Source organism: Maylandia zebra, unplaced genomic scaffold, assembly GCF_041146795.1.
Source record: "Maylandia zebra isolate NMK-2024a unplaced genomic scaffold, Mzebra_GT3a scaffold03, whole genome shotgun sequence".
Taxonomy (NCBI): Eukaryota; Metazoa; Chordata; class Actinopteri; order Cichliformes; family Cichlidae; genus Maylandia; species Maylandia zebra.
This window is the reverse complement of record NW_027490033.1, coordinates 683,742-697,971: the sequence shown is the minus strand read 5'-3', so window position 1 is coordinate 697,971 and position 14,230 is coordinate 683,742. Positions and strand designations below refer to the sequence as shown.

The following is a 14,230-nucleotide window of genomic DNA, read 5'->3' as shown; positions in this document are numbered from 1 at the left end:
TTTAAAAGTAGAATGGGAGGGAGAGCCTTCAGTTTTCAGGCCCCTCTTCTGTGGAACCAGCTTCCAGTTTGGATTCGGGAGACAGACACTATCTCTACTTTTAAGATTAGGCTTCAAACTTTCCTTTTTGCTAAAGCATATAGTTAGGGCTGGACCAGGTGACCCTGAATACTCCCTTAGTTATGCTGCAATAGACGTAGGCTGCCGGGGGATTCCCATGATGCATTGAGTTTTTCCTTTCCAGTCACCTTTCTCACTCACTATGTGTTAACAGACCTCTCTGCATTGAATCATATCTGTTATTAACCTCTGTCTCTCTTCCACAGCATGTCTTTTATCCTGTCTTCGTTCTCTCACCCCAACCGGTCGCAGCAGATGGCCCCGCCCCTCCCTGAGCCTGGTTCTGCCGGAGGTTTCTTCCTGTTAAAAGGGAGTTTTTCCTTCCCACTGTCGCCAAAGTGCTTGCTCATAGGGGGTCATATGATTGTTGGGTTTTTCTCTGTATCTATGAAGCGCCTTGAGGCTACTTTTGTTGTGATTTGGCGCTATATAAATAAAATTGAATTGAATTGAATTGAATTGACTGGCAGCTGCAGTCACGGAGAAACTTGCGTATCTCTGTTCGGGAATAGCAGATAGAGCGTAGACTCTGAGAGGGCGGCCAGCGTTTACGCTACGAAGACACGGCCGAGTGTTTTAACCTGACAGCCTGAGGTGTTCTTCAGTAAACTGGACTACCCGACAGATGGACCCGAGGCCCCGCTGCACTTTTTCGATAAGTTAAACGTGTTTGTAAGCTACTCAGTAACTACCGTCCTTTGCTCGGTCCTGAGACCTAGCTAGCTAAGATGAGCACTCGGCCGTCAGGGTTTGTTTAGCTAACCCGTGCAGGTGAATGAATTTACCCTGACTAAAGAAATCAAGAGAAACGCCCCGGGCTGCTCAGTCACTAATTACCGTTACTGTACTTTTATTACAAGTATTATACTGTAAAGGCAACAGGCTGCACCCTGCTGCAGCTCCTGTGCAGAGCTGAATATTAAATATCTTATTAAACAGCACCATGTTTTCAGTCTCCACATGTGTAAAGACAGTAACACCTACTTTAAAAACCTGGCACTTCAGTAACTCCTCATTAATCTGTAAAAACCGATCAAATAGCAAAGCCCGATATTTACTGAAACCAACGACTTCCTCTTGGCAGCTTAAGTTAAAATTTTAATTTTTCGACTGATTAATTTTTTAGCGCTGACTGTATTTTTTATACTGAGTTTGTTGCAAATATTCAGGTTAAAAACTGTCTGAAATATTGTTAATGAGGTATGTTCACAAAGACACATGTGCAGAACTCTGTACAGCTTCCATCCTTTAAGACAAATAGTTTGAAGCATTAATATTTCTTCTTCAATACCAGTGCTGATACCAGTGCTGATACCAGTGCTGATACCAGTGCTGATACCAGTGCTGATACCACCTCCGTATGTTGTGACCAGGATGCAGCAGCACTGAAACCTGCTCCATCATCACATCTTTGCAGATGTCCATTTATAAAGCTCCAACAACTCAAAGGTGAACATGATATAGGAACATCTGTTCGTATATAAGGCTTTTTTTAAATAAACAGCTCATATGTCAGCTGTCAGCAGAACTGTAGGACTGAAAAAATGTAAGAGAAGAGAAGAACACTCCCGAGTGTGTGAGGACAGAAGGATCAGCTTTGTTTCAGATTTGAGAGATAAACTTTATTTATTTATTTATTTATTTATTTATTTAGGACAGTGCATGTTAATGAACATAAATGTAAAAAAAAAAAATTACATGAATGTAAACATACCAGATTATAGCCAAGGACTAATTTCCATCTGTTGTCCTTAAGCATAAAAAATAGACATAATAATTCATAAAAATTCATCATTCATTCATAATAAAAACTCCGTCACCAAACTTACACATACACACCATTCTGTTCCCAAATAAAACATTAAAACTGTACAATTCATACATGATCGCACACTTGATTTGTCCATAACCAGTTTTTCACCTTTGCCTTAAACAAACTGAGTGTAGAGCATTCTCTAATGGGTTGAGGAAGACTGTTCCACAGATGGCCTCCCTGGACAGAGAGGACGTTCTGCCCAAATGCTGTCCGTCTGTGGGGTATAAACAAGTCTCCTCGGATTGTAGCTCGAGTGGTCCTGTCTGAGCTTTCTTTATGCCTAATGAACTGCTTTAATGGTGGTGGAGCAAGGGAGTGTAAGACTTTATATATTAAACTCACTCTTTTAAGTTTCACCTAGTTATTGAAGTTCAGTAATTTATGTTTTTTAACACATGACAGTGGTGGTGGGAAGTCGGTTTTTTGTCAAGTAGTTTTAAACGTCTTTTATAAATGTTTTCAATAGTTTTAAGTGTTGTTGGACAAGCAAGTGACCAGGACGTCAAACAATAGTCCATATGAGAGATGATCATTGAGTAAAAATAAGTTTTTGCAACATTCATATTTAAATTATTACGTATATGATTAAAATTTCGATTATTAAATTTAAGTACCTGGGACACTTTATTTATGTGACTCTTGAAGGATAATGTTGGGTCTAGAATGACCCCAAGATATTTAAATTCTGGAGCTAATTCAAGCTCTACTCCATCATATTTATATTTCAGTTTGTGATGATTGTGTTCTTGTTGTGACTACAGGAGCCGTCCTCAGATTCAGACCTCAGCACCACCCAGTGACAGCAGACAGATCATCCTATAGTTTCACTCTTTGTAGTAACTCCATAATTAACTGATGAAAACAGTCCAAAGGTTAAAGTACCACATGCGCTGTCAGTGACAGCTGCAGCTGTTTAAAGATAAAGTTAAAAGGATGAATCACCCATGTAACTGTGTCACTGTATATCAGCATCAACAGGACCTGAGTTTGGTGTTTGAGAGAGCTGTTGTCTACGTCTGTGTGCTGTCATTGCTCAGTCTGACCGAACGATGGACAGACTCAAGTTTGACTTTGAATCAAACTGTGTTGTTAAACAGTTTCATGGTTCAAAAAACAAAACAATCAAAAACACTTTTTTCATACTTGTGTTAAGTTTTGTATAGAAATGAGACCAAATTGATTGTGAGGTTAAATGTGATAGAAACAGCTCACACTGACATCCATCCTGATCAAACATGAGTGTCATGAAGCCTGTTTGCAGTTGTTTGCACTGTTTTCCACTCTGGATGTTGTTTCTGTTCAGCTGTGAGTATAAAAGGCTCCATTCTACAACCTGTTTGTGTTAGTTGTTCAATAGAAACATTATTTTGTGCTGATGTTGCACTTCTTTTATTCACAACCAAAGAGTTTTTGACGTCCGCATCAAAATACAAAGATCAGTATTGTCTAATGTTTTGGCTGCAGTGTGTTTTTGCAGACAGGTATAACTGAACAGCTTTAGTGTTTAGATTTTTTTAAACTTGAGTATGAACTTATACAAAATGCAGCAAGATATTAAAAAACGTTTGATTATAAAATCGACTATATTGGATTCATATCGATATCGGACATAAAAGTGGCATCGTTCCATCTCTGCTTTGATTAGAGACACAGCTCTAATCAAAGAGGTGGTCCGCTTGCCTCCGCCCCAGAGAGAAGGGTTACATCTCCTGGGTTTAGGTGCGGCTTGCCCCTCTGAGGGCGGGGGTACCTGGACTTGGGATATAGAGTATGTTTGGGGAGTGCGACGGTCTGTGCAGTTTCTATTTGTGTCTGTCTACACGTTGGGTGAGTGCCGAGTATTTGGTTGTGCATATGGGGTGGGAATGCACGTTTGTGTCCGCGTGCGCCTGTTCGTCTGTGTCTATGTGTCAGGTTGGGTCTTAGACTCAACCTCTCTGGGTACATCTCAGGCCCTCCAAAGTACGGAGGCCTATCTCCCCTCACCACACTCCCTGCCGGTGGCTGATGCCCTCAGACGTTGGTGTGTTGGTGGTCCTTGTCGTCTGGGGCTGGGCGCTCATGTATGTACCGGCTCACTCCTGGTGGCCGATTGGCGATTCCCCCCCTTTTGGTGGTCCTCCTCGGGTCCTTGTACTCTGGGGCCTCTGGATATCTGGGGCCTGGATCTCCTCCATACCTGCTTCATACCCTGAGGGACGGGGCTATGGCTCCCCACACTCCCTAGCAGATCGTTACATGGAGAAACCTTTGGAATACAAGCATGCTGATCCACACAGGTGTGCACACAGGTGTACACACGGGTGTTCACAGACGCGGACTACACCTTTATGGCTGCTGCCTCTAAGCACATTGTGCGCCGTCTATCTTGCGTGCTGCACAATATCGTTTATTATTTAGTATCTACTGTTATCTACTACTAGCTAGTTTATTGTGATGGTGCTGTTTTTATTATGTTGCTTGCTTTCTCTTCTGTTTTTTTTTTCTCCATACAGGTGATCCAGGTGTTTTGTTTGTTTTTCTTCCCCCCTTTCTCACCGTCTCTTCTCCCCTTTGGTTTTCTTTCTCTCCCTCTCTTTCTTTCATTCTTTCTCCCTGTCCTGTCCCCCAGTCATGTCTGTCCCGTTTGTAGCAACCGAAAATAAAATAAATTCATAATTATAATAAAGGTCAATCAAATGGACCAATATGGAAAGGCCATGATGATCCACTTGGTAAAATAAATCCGCTTGGCATCTTTCTTGGCGTTAAGACAACAATTCTGATGGCTAAAGATCCAAACGGGACACACACAAAAAAAAGAGACACAGCTCTGTGTTTTCCAATTTGTCATCGTTTTGAAAGTTTACATTTCTTCAGTGTTGAGCAGCAGAAATGAGACTTTCCTGTCAGAGGTCATTTTTTTAAAAATGAGGTGAATCAACCATGAAAACCATGAATCAACATGTGAACATGAGCTGATGCTGCTGAAGTGAAGCAAAGTTACAGAGCTTTGATTAATATTGAGTAAGAACTGGACTCTCATACAGCGAGACTCAAATGCCTTTAAACATCAGCTTATCCTGCTGATCCAAGTCCAACACTGAGTTTGTAAAAACATGTTTGTCAATCATTTTGTTTGGTTTCTGAGGAAAAAGATTCAATAACTTGCTGCTAATACACAACATTTCATCATATTTCCTCATAAGCCTCTTTTGTCTGACCATTTGATCCCATTTGAATTTGCAATAAAGGATCCACAGAGTTTGGTGACAATAATGACAGTAGATGTTTGTGTGAAAGTGCTGGAAGCAAATGAGTGTGTGATGTTCTTTCAGTGTTGCACTTTGTAGACGCTCCCTGAGCACTGGTCTCACAGCCAGCTGCACATAGAGACCAGTGTTGTTAGTCCAGGTCAGAAGATGACTTGTTGGAATGAAAATGAGCTTGTAGTTTGTCTGCTTTAATAATGTGACTGGAAAAAGGTGTTGGACTTCAAATATGTCCATTTCTGTCACACTTCACCTTTAAAAGTGAAGCCATGTGGTTCCTGGAAGGAAAAACACGACTTTTTCAAGTCTTTGTCCTGTTTTTATGAGAAATGTACGACTTTAATGTGAAACATTCAGAGTTTTTTCTCTTGTTGTGTTTGTTTGAAGCTGCTTCCTGTTGGCTTCAGCTGTTTGGAGTTTCCATTTTCTAAACTTCTACATTCTGAACCTTCTTCAGCTCTGAACAGATGATGAAACACTGAATGATTTCAAGCACTTTGTCTAATAAACTTACATCTTTCATTCTTTATACAGATTGAAGAGCTGTGGTTTGTCAGAGATCAGCTGTGATTATCTGGCAGCAGCACTGAAGTCCAACCCCTCCCATCTGAGAGAGCTGGACCTGAGCTTCAACTACAAGCCGCAGGATCCAGGAGTGAAGCATCTGTGTGGTTTCCTGGAGAGTCCAGGATGTAAACTTGAAACTCTGAGGTCAGTCAGCATGTTTTAGTTGTGCTGAGATGAATATGATGTGAAAGTTGTGCTGACACTAAACTGCAGACATCAGGCTGATATTATACTGATCCACACTGAGGATCTTCATGGTAAAGTCTGTTTTCTTCTTCTCTGGTTTAGTCCATTGACTGCAGCAGAACAATGTTCACATTTCAAACAGTGATACTCAACGTATGGCCCGCGGCCCACACGCGGCCTGCCCACCTTTCCTGATTCAGAGAGAGGGGACCCTGATTAACTGTGTAGCTTCTTCCTCACAGTTCTAAGTATCAGACACAACAGTGAATAATCCACAGCTGACTGTCTTTAGCAGGTCAAAGGTCACGGCACACAGCAGACAGTCAGAAATATTCTAACTCTGATCATTTATCAGTTGTGACACTGTGAGACTTGATCAGAGGTGTGATCATCACAGCAGAGGCCTTTGTGTCAAAGTCACTGAGGATCAAACAGAAACACATGAAGCAGATTTTCCTCTTCTGGCTTTTTATAGCAGATAACCTTCAAAATATTCTGCAGTCGATCAAAAACTGAAGCAAACCATGAAGCAACATGTGAACATGAGCTGATGCTGCTGAAGTGAAGCAAAGTTACAGAGGTTTGATTACAGACACAGCTGAGAGTTTGTAATCTGTCATCATTTTAAAAAGTTTCCATGGAACAGCAGAAATGAGGCTTTACTGTCAGAGGCCGACAGCACTGAACACAACAGCAGACTGGTGGCTAATAAACAGTGAATGATGCAGAAACAGATGTTTGAAGCTGTTCTTGGAGTACACTGAGAGAGAGAGAGCTGTGCAGGCAGGAACAGCCAAAGTCAGAGAGAATTCATGAGCATATTGATCAAACGTGAAGCAGAGTTTGGATCTTCTTTTGCTGCTGCTTCACTCAGTTTTGGTTGGAGACAGATGAAACCTGCAGCTTCAGGATCTGTGAGCTGTCCACTTTCAGCCCCGACGGCGTGTCCGTGTACGTGCCGTCGAGTGAACGATCCATGCTCTGTGTTTCCATCTTTGTGTGTTTAGCTGCTCTCATTTACTGTTTTAGCTGTTTGCTGCTTGTTGAAATAGTTTGTGAGCTTTAACCTGAGATTCTGGCAAAATACATTTATATTAAACATCGATTCAGGATTGAATGAATCAACATCGTTTTATTCAAATTAAAACCATTTAAATGGGAACATGAATTTTTTACAGCCGCCTCTAATGCTGGGTAATGTCAGCTGGTCCATGTGCAGCTGGCTGTGAGGCTCAGGGAGCGTCTACAAAGTGCAACACTGAAAGAACATCATCCATAAATATTGAGTAAGAACTGGACTCTCATACAGCGAGACTCAAATGCCTTTAAACATCAGCTTATCCTGCTGATCCAAGTCCAACACTGAGTTTGTAAAAACATGTTTGTCAATCATTTTGTTTGGTTTCTGAGGAAAATGATTCAATAAGTTGCTGCTAATACACAACATTTCATCATATTTCCTCATAAGCCTCTTTTGTCTGACCATTTGATCCCATTTGAATTTGCAATAAAGGATCCACAGAGTTTGGTGACAATAATGACAGTAGATGTTTGTGTGAAAGTGCTGGAAGCAAATGAGTGTGTGATGTTCTTTCAGTGTTGCACTTTGTAGACGCTCCCTGAGCACTGGTCTCACAGCCAGCTGCACATAGAGACCAGTGTTGTTAGTCCAGGTCAGAAGATGACTTGTTGGAATGAAAATGAGCTTGTAGTTTGTCTGCTTTAATAATGTGACTGGAAAAAGGTGTTGGACTTCAAATATGTCCATTTCTGTCACACTTCACCTTTAAAAGTGAAGCCATGTGGTTCCTGGAAGGAAAAACACGACTTTTTCAAGTCTTTGTCCTGTTTTTATGAGAAATGTACGACTTTAATGTGAAACATTCAGAGTTTTTTCTCTTGTTGTGTTTGTTTGAAGCTGCTTCCTGTTGGCTTCAGCTGTTTGGAGTTTCCATTTTCTAAACTTCTACATTCTGAACCTTCTTCAGCTCTGAACAGATGATGAAACACTGAATGATTTCAAGCACTTTGTCTAATAAACTTACATCTTTCATTCTTTATACAGATTGAAGAGCTGTGATTTGTCAGATATTGGCCTTGATTATCTGGCAGCAGCACTGAAGTCCAACCCCTCGTATCCCACAGAGGTGGACCTGAGTGGAACCTACAACAACCTGAAGGATTCAGGAGTGAAGCATCTGTGTGATTTTCGGGAGAATCCACGATGTCGATTTGAAACTCTGAGGTCAGTCAGCATGTTTTAGTTGTGCTGAGATGAATATGATGTGAAAGTTGTGCTGACACTAAACTGCAGACATCAGGCTGATATTATACTGATCCACACTGAGGATCTTCATGGTAAAGTCTGTTTTCTTCTTCTCTGGTTTAGTCCATTGACTGCAGCAGAACAATGTTCACATTTCAAACAGTGATACTCAACGTATGGCCCGCGGCCCACACGCGGCCTGCCCACCTTTCCTGATTCAGAGAGAGGGGACCCTGATTAACTGTGTAGCTTCTTCCTCACAGTTCTAAGTATCAGACACAACAATGAATAATCCACAGCTGACTGTCTTTAGCAGGTCAAAGGTCACGGCACACAGCACTCTGTGAAACAGTTTGGAGCAGGAATTCTTGCACATTTACAAACTGACACTGCTGCACGGCATGCTGGGTAATGCTAGCTGCTCAGGTATGGGCGTGCTAATGGCTGTGAGGCTCTGTGGCTGCAGAACACCGAAGAAGAGAAAAGAGAGGTGGAGGATGAAGAAAAGAGGCGGAGATGAAGCAGAAGTTTTGCTCCAGAGAGGAGCTGTGTCTGTGTGGGCGGGGCTCAGGCTGCTCCGCCCACACAGTGACAGTGAAGCAGGTGAAGAGTAATAAATGAAGACAGCAGACAGTATTTGATAAGCTGATGTACAAACATGTAGGTCGTGTCCAAATTCATGGGCTGCATCCTCCTGAGGCCGCATTTGTAGACCGATTACGTCACAGCGACACGTCGAAGGCTGTCCAAATTCGTAGACTCCTCCGAATGCAGCCAACAAATGCGTCCTCCTTTTCCCCGAATTTGAAGGATGGGTCGGGTGTGTCCTTCGTGGCCTACCATATCCCAGAATTCATAGCGCGGCCCAGCCAAACTCCAGTTTCCAACAATGGCGGCCACTACTAAGTTTTAAAATTACTCATACTAATCTTTTTCGGTCACAAAATAAACTTTTAACATATTTTCAGGCGAGAAAGTAGCTGTGTAAACATCAAATATCTGCTCGGTTTATCAAGATACCGCATATTTGCAAAAGTGCTTCGACGTTTTCGGAGACGTCTGCTACCCACCAGCTCGATAGCTCGCCGGGAGCTCGAGGGTCACTGAAGCCGCCGAGAACGGCACAACTCCCGGCACATCATTTTCAGATCACCGCGGACTTTCGCTACTCAGGTTAAACGTGATATATAAGTCACTTAGACAACCTCAAAATGTTATTGTTTGGCTTTTTTCAGTGTTTTGTTTGTTCGTGAGTAAATCGGTTTGGCTGAGATTAAAGTTATTAGATTAGATTAGATAAAATAAAACTTTATTAATCCCCCAGGTGGGTTCCTCCTTGGTCTTTACAGAGCTGACTAAACGTCAAACAGAAAACTGATTAAACAGAAGTATGAGACGGTCGAGAATTTACGCCAGTGTCCTGTTATATTTTAGATAGCAAGGAGCAGACGGCTGAGTTTATTAAACTCCACCGAGACAGCGGTGACGCTAATCAGAAGGCTAGACCGTCCAATTTCCCCAGCCGTTTATTTCCAGCCTACCCGACCTTCTGAGGACCCAGCCCACGTAGACCGCAAAGGCCGGGTCCTCGGGAGGATACAGCCCATGAATTTGGACACAACCGTAGAATGATGGTGGCAGCTACAGAAACAGGTCCATACAGACTGAAGCGTGTCTCAGTCTGAATGTACACTGCTGTTATAAGAGCTGTGGAAACTCAGGTCAAAAGGACGTAACCACACTGCTGACAGTTCCAGGACATTCACAGAGTTACAGCATCATTTGTGACCATAAAGACAGAAAGCTCATCCAAATCCTGGGATTAAAAGTCTGTCCTGGTGGTGTCCAGTCAAACACGTCTCTGTGAAAGCTTCAATCCAACAGGCTCCAAAGTCCTTCTGCTCATTTCCTCGCCGGGTTCTTGATGCTCCTGTACCATCTCTCTGTCATCCTCCTCGCTCCCTCTTTGCACTCACAGTCTTTGTGCATCATTAACACTCACATGTGGAAAACCAAAGTTTTACTGAGCAGAAGATGATCATCAGTGACTCTGTCTTTAAAATACTCTTGTTAGAAATGTACGACTTTAATGTGAAACATTCAGAGTTTTTTCTCTTGTTGTGTTTGTTTGAAGCTGCTTCCTGTTGGCTTCAGCTGTTTGGAGTTTCCATTTTCTAAACTTCTACATTCTGAACCTTCTTCAGCTCTGAACAGATGATGAAACACTGAATGATTTCAAGCACTTTGTCTAATAAACTTACATCTTTCATTCTTTATACAGATTGTGGGGCTGTGATTTGTCAGAGATCAGCTGTGATTATCTGGAAGCAGTGCTGAAGCTCAACCCTTCGTATCCCAGAGAGGTGGACCTGAGCTACCACAAGCTGCAGGATTCAGGAGTGAAGCAGCTGTGTGTTCTTCTGGAGAATCCACAACATCAAATTGAAACTCTGAGGTCAGTCTCCACGTTTTAGTTGTGCTGACCCTGTCGATCTGTGGAACTAAAACCTTTATACAGGAAGTCTGGTTCAGCTCTTTGTAGACCTTCTAATCTCTGATGCTCTGAGTCTTACTCAGTAGATGATGCAGAGTTGTGAAGCCGATGTGGGTGAGGACACTCGCCCAGCTCTAACTACTTTGACGTCCAGGCGGCTTCCCTGCTTGTCCTGATACAAACAAACCTGAGTAACCTTGCAGGTCAGATCTCATCAGTCACACCTGTTATGGCAGCTCTCCTCTAGATTGTAGTTCTTGTTAACCTGGGATGGTTTTAGAAGCCTGGACCACAGACTGCAAGGGAAGATATTACTGGGAAAGGCCAAAGCAACCTATTAGACCCATTAAACACTAACATAGATGAATACTCAGATTTAAACCTTTATTGTTTCACAAAGGGTTAAAAAGGGAACGTCCACAGTTTAGACTGCAGCAGATTTTATTAAAGCAGTTTGACAGGAGCAAAGCAAAAACACAAAGAATAAGTGTTTCACATATTAATACATATAACATAATAATAAAAGAAAAGCAAAATAATGATAAAAAAGAATGAAAAAGTTGTCCAGAGCAGCAGGATGTCTGAGGTCTGCAGAAACACAAAAACACAGCAGCTAAAAATAGTTGTTGAAAGAAAACGAGGTGGGAGCTGCTGATTCCTGAGCTTTGATACTGGATTAGCTTCAGTAGTTATTCCCATCACTGCTGTAGGAGCTACATTTAGTCACAGCTGATTGTCTTCTTTGACCAATCAGAAGACTACTGTTGTAAAAACAAGCAGACAAAGAACCAATGAGAGTGAAGAACAGGATAAAGAGCTCGTGTGATGGAGGCAAAGCAATAACCAGCAGACTGTAGCAGTTTCTATCTGGATGAAAGTAGAAGGAGCTCAGTGGAGCTCAGTCCCATATCTTTGGTTAGAAACAACATCAGTGATTTCCTGCTGCTCGAGATGATTCCAGCAGCTCTCATTACAGCAGCTGATGAGAGAAACAGCTGATGGCTCACAGCTCGTGCACTGTTGGATCTCCAGATGTTCACGTGGCTGAAGTCTGTGAAGAAACTGTGGTCCATGTAGTTCACACGGCCTCAGATTGGACCGAGCTCCCTGGATCACTGCAGCATCCTCAGCTGGTACATGGACGTCTCTGCTCCTCAGTCTTGGAGCCCCTGCAGGTCCGTCCACACCACCAGGGTCTTCTCACTCACCTTTCCTTTGTCCTCGTCCTTCATCGGCCGTGCTTTGTTCCTGCGGTGTTGTTCCCACGATGCAGCGCTGATGTTCCCTCCTTGAATGCACAACAAGTACGGTGCTGGTCTTTCTCGGGTGGAGCAGAGACAGATTGAAGTCTTTCAGGCTTTAGTGCCGACTTCCCTGACAGAGGCTGGACTCCATGGTCTGCACAGGAGGCTTCTACACTGTGTGGAGGTGACTCCTGGACTCGAAGACAGGCTGCAGGTACATGTGTGATGAAGAGGAGCTACAGCAGTGTGATGGAGCTGCAGGTGTGAAGGAAGTCCTGCTGTCCTGTCCCACCCTCATCTTTGCTTCCTCTGTCTTCTCTGGACTTGTCCTCCTGTTTCAGAAACAGCACTGCTTCATGCCGAGGGTGGACGGGAGCGTTGGCTCTGATTCTTTTACCGTCCACCACAAGGAGACACTGATGCTGACCTCCTGATTCATCTGCATGTGTTCTGCTTCACACTGCTCACCTCCACCAAAGACTTCACAAACATCTTCTTTCTTTGAGTCCAGTTTGTCCCACAAACACTTCCAAATCTCCTCCTCTGAGATTCTGCAGCTTCTTGCAGTGTGACTCAGCTGACTTCTGACAGACCACAGACTGGCACAGCATCCACATGTGTCTCCTTTCAAACAGGCTCTTGATGTTTCCTCCCACATCATTCTGGCCTCTCAGTCTCCTTTGTTCTCCAGCTCTGTAGCTCCAGCTGGTGAAGCTTCAGTTTTCCATGTTGGTAACAGTAAACTACAGCCTCTGCTGTCAGCTGGGTAACTAAACAGAGCTGCAGCACGTCTCTGCGGTGGTGCTACATCCAGCCTGCAGACGGCCGTCTACATGTTGTAGTGGTTTACAGTCACCAGGGGGCGCTGTCCCAGCCATGCAGGCAGTGGGCTGCTCTGCTTGTGCTGTTGTTGGTGAAGCTGAAGTGAAAGTGATAGGTTTGTAGTTTGAACCTATCCACTGGAACGTTAAGGACAATCTGCTACGCAGCAAAAAGCAAGACACAAGGCACCAAAGTTCTCTGGTTTACTCATGCATGAGGGAGACCTGGCTGGAGCCAAGCGTCGTTCCACCACTTGACCACCATCAGACTCTCAGCCAGGCTCCCCATAGCACTCCTTTTATTGTGGTTACATGAATATGCATAGGGTCATTAACATATAGCATCTCACATAGGTATACATGTGAACAAAGAATACTGTGTGTGTGTGTGTGTGTGTGTGTGGTACTGCTGAGCAAAGGGTCATATAACATCCTTGGTCAGGAAGAGGGTAGACCCCCCTTCACCCTAGATGGTTCACCCTAGATAACATGGTGAGGAAGTCCAGCAGTTCATCTAAACAAAAAGCACTTAGACTAGAACAGACGTAGCTACGTTAATCCTGCCATAAAACAATAAGAGAAGGTACGACCTCTCTCGTGCTCCCAGGATGTGGGTGTGCATTCCAGTGTGGAATACACACCAAGCCCCTGCAGCCTGCTAAAGATCACACATCCTATCACTACACAATTGATTATACACCTCTAAGAATATATGGTTAAATATTTCCTAATACAAATGACAATAATAAAATCTAAACCCATCATCACCACCCTGTATTGTCATTTTTTAAGGCTATACGGCATATATATATCTTCAGCTCTACACCACTTGTCAACATTTTCAGTGCAGGCTTCATTTCATACACACATATTAGCCTTAGCATCCATGTCACTCTGCTGCAACAGTATGAAATTGGTAAAGGTGTTAGCAATCATTTTATTCACCATCGATCTTACACATGGCAAGATGCAACCTGTAAACAAGCAAAGCAAAGCCAATAATGTAAGAATGGGAGTCAAAAACTTTAGAAACATATTCCACCATGGTCCAGATGTCAACCAGGCTATCCAGCCTTGTGACATGTCTCCTCCTGATGTGTGGTCCGCCACATATTTCTGCAGAGCAGTTAAGTTCTGCAGTGCCTCATAGATGTCTCCTCCAGTCGTATATCCATCCGGAATAAACGTACAACATGTCTCTCCAATCAGCTTACACACTCCTCCTTGTGATGCTGTTATCAAGTCTAGGGTCAGCCTGTTCTGCAGTACCATCGTTCTGATGGCCTTTTGCTCCTCCGCTAAGGCTGTTCCCAGAGTCTTAGTGAGATTAATGTGTCGCAGTAAGGCATATCGGTTGATCTCCACATGATCCCGCACCTCTGCAACTCCGATGTTTGGGATCAAACTTTGGAAGAATTTAGCTCCTCCACTCCAAATGCGGAATTCTCGTGGCACTCCAGTGTCT

General features: G+C 43.3%; 1 protein-coding gene across 1 annotated transcript in view; it reads left to right on the top strand.

Moving 5' to 3' along the window:
- LOC112432436 (protein NLRC3) overlaps window positions 1–14,230 on the top strand; it is a 3,307,575-nt gene that overhangs the window by 2,683,470 nt on the left and 609,875 nt on the right. The window contains exons 55-56 of the mRNA XM_076881152.1: window positions 8,006–8,185; window positions 10,488–10,661. Coding sequence (XP_076737267.1) covers window positions 8,006–8,185; window positions 10,488–10,661 — 354 coding nt within the window. The remainder of the gene's footprint in view (window positions 1–8,005; window positions 8,186–10,487; window positions 10,662–14,230) is intronic.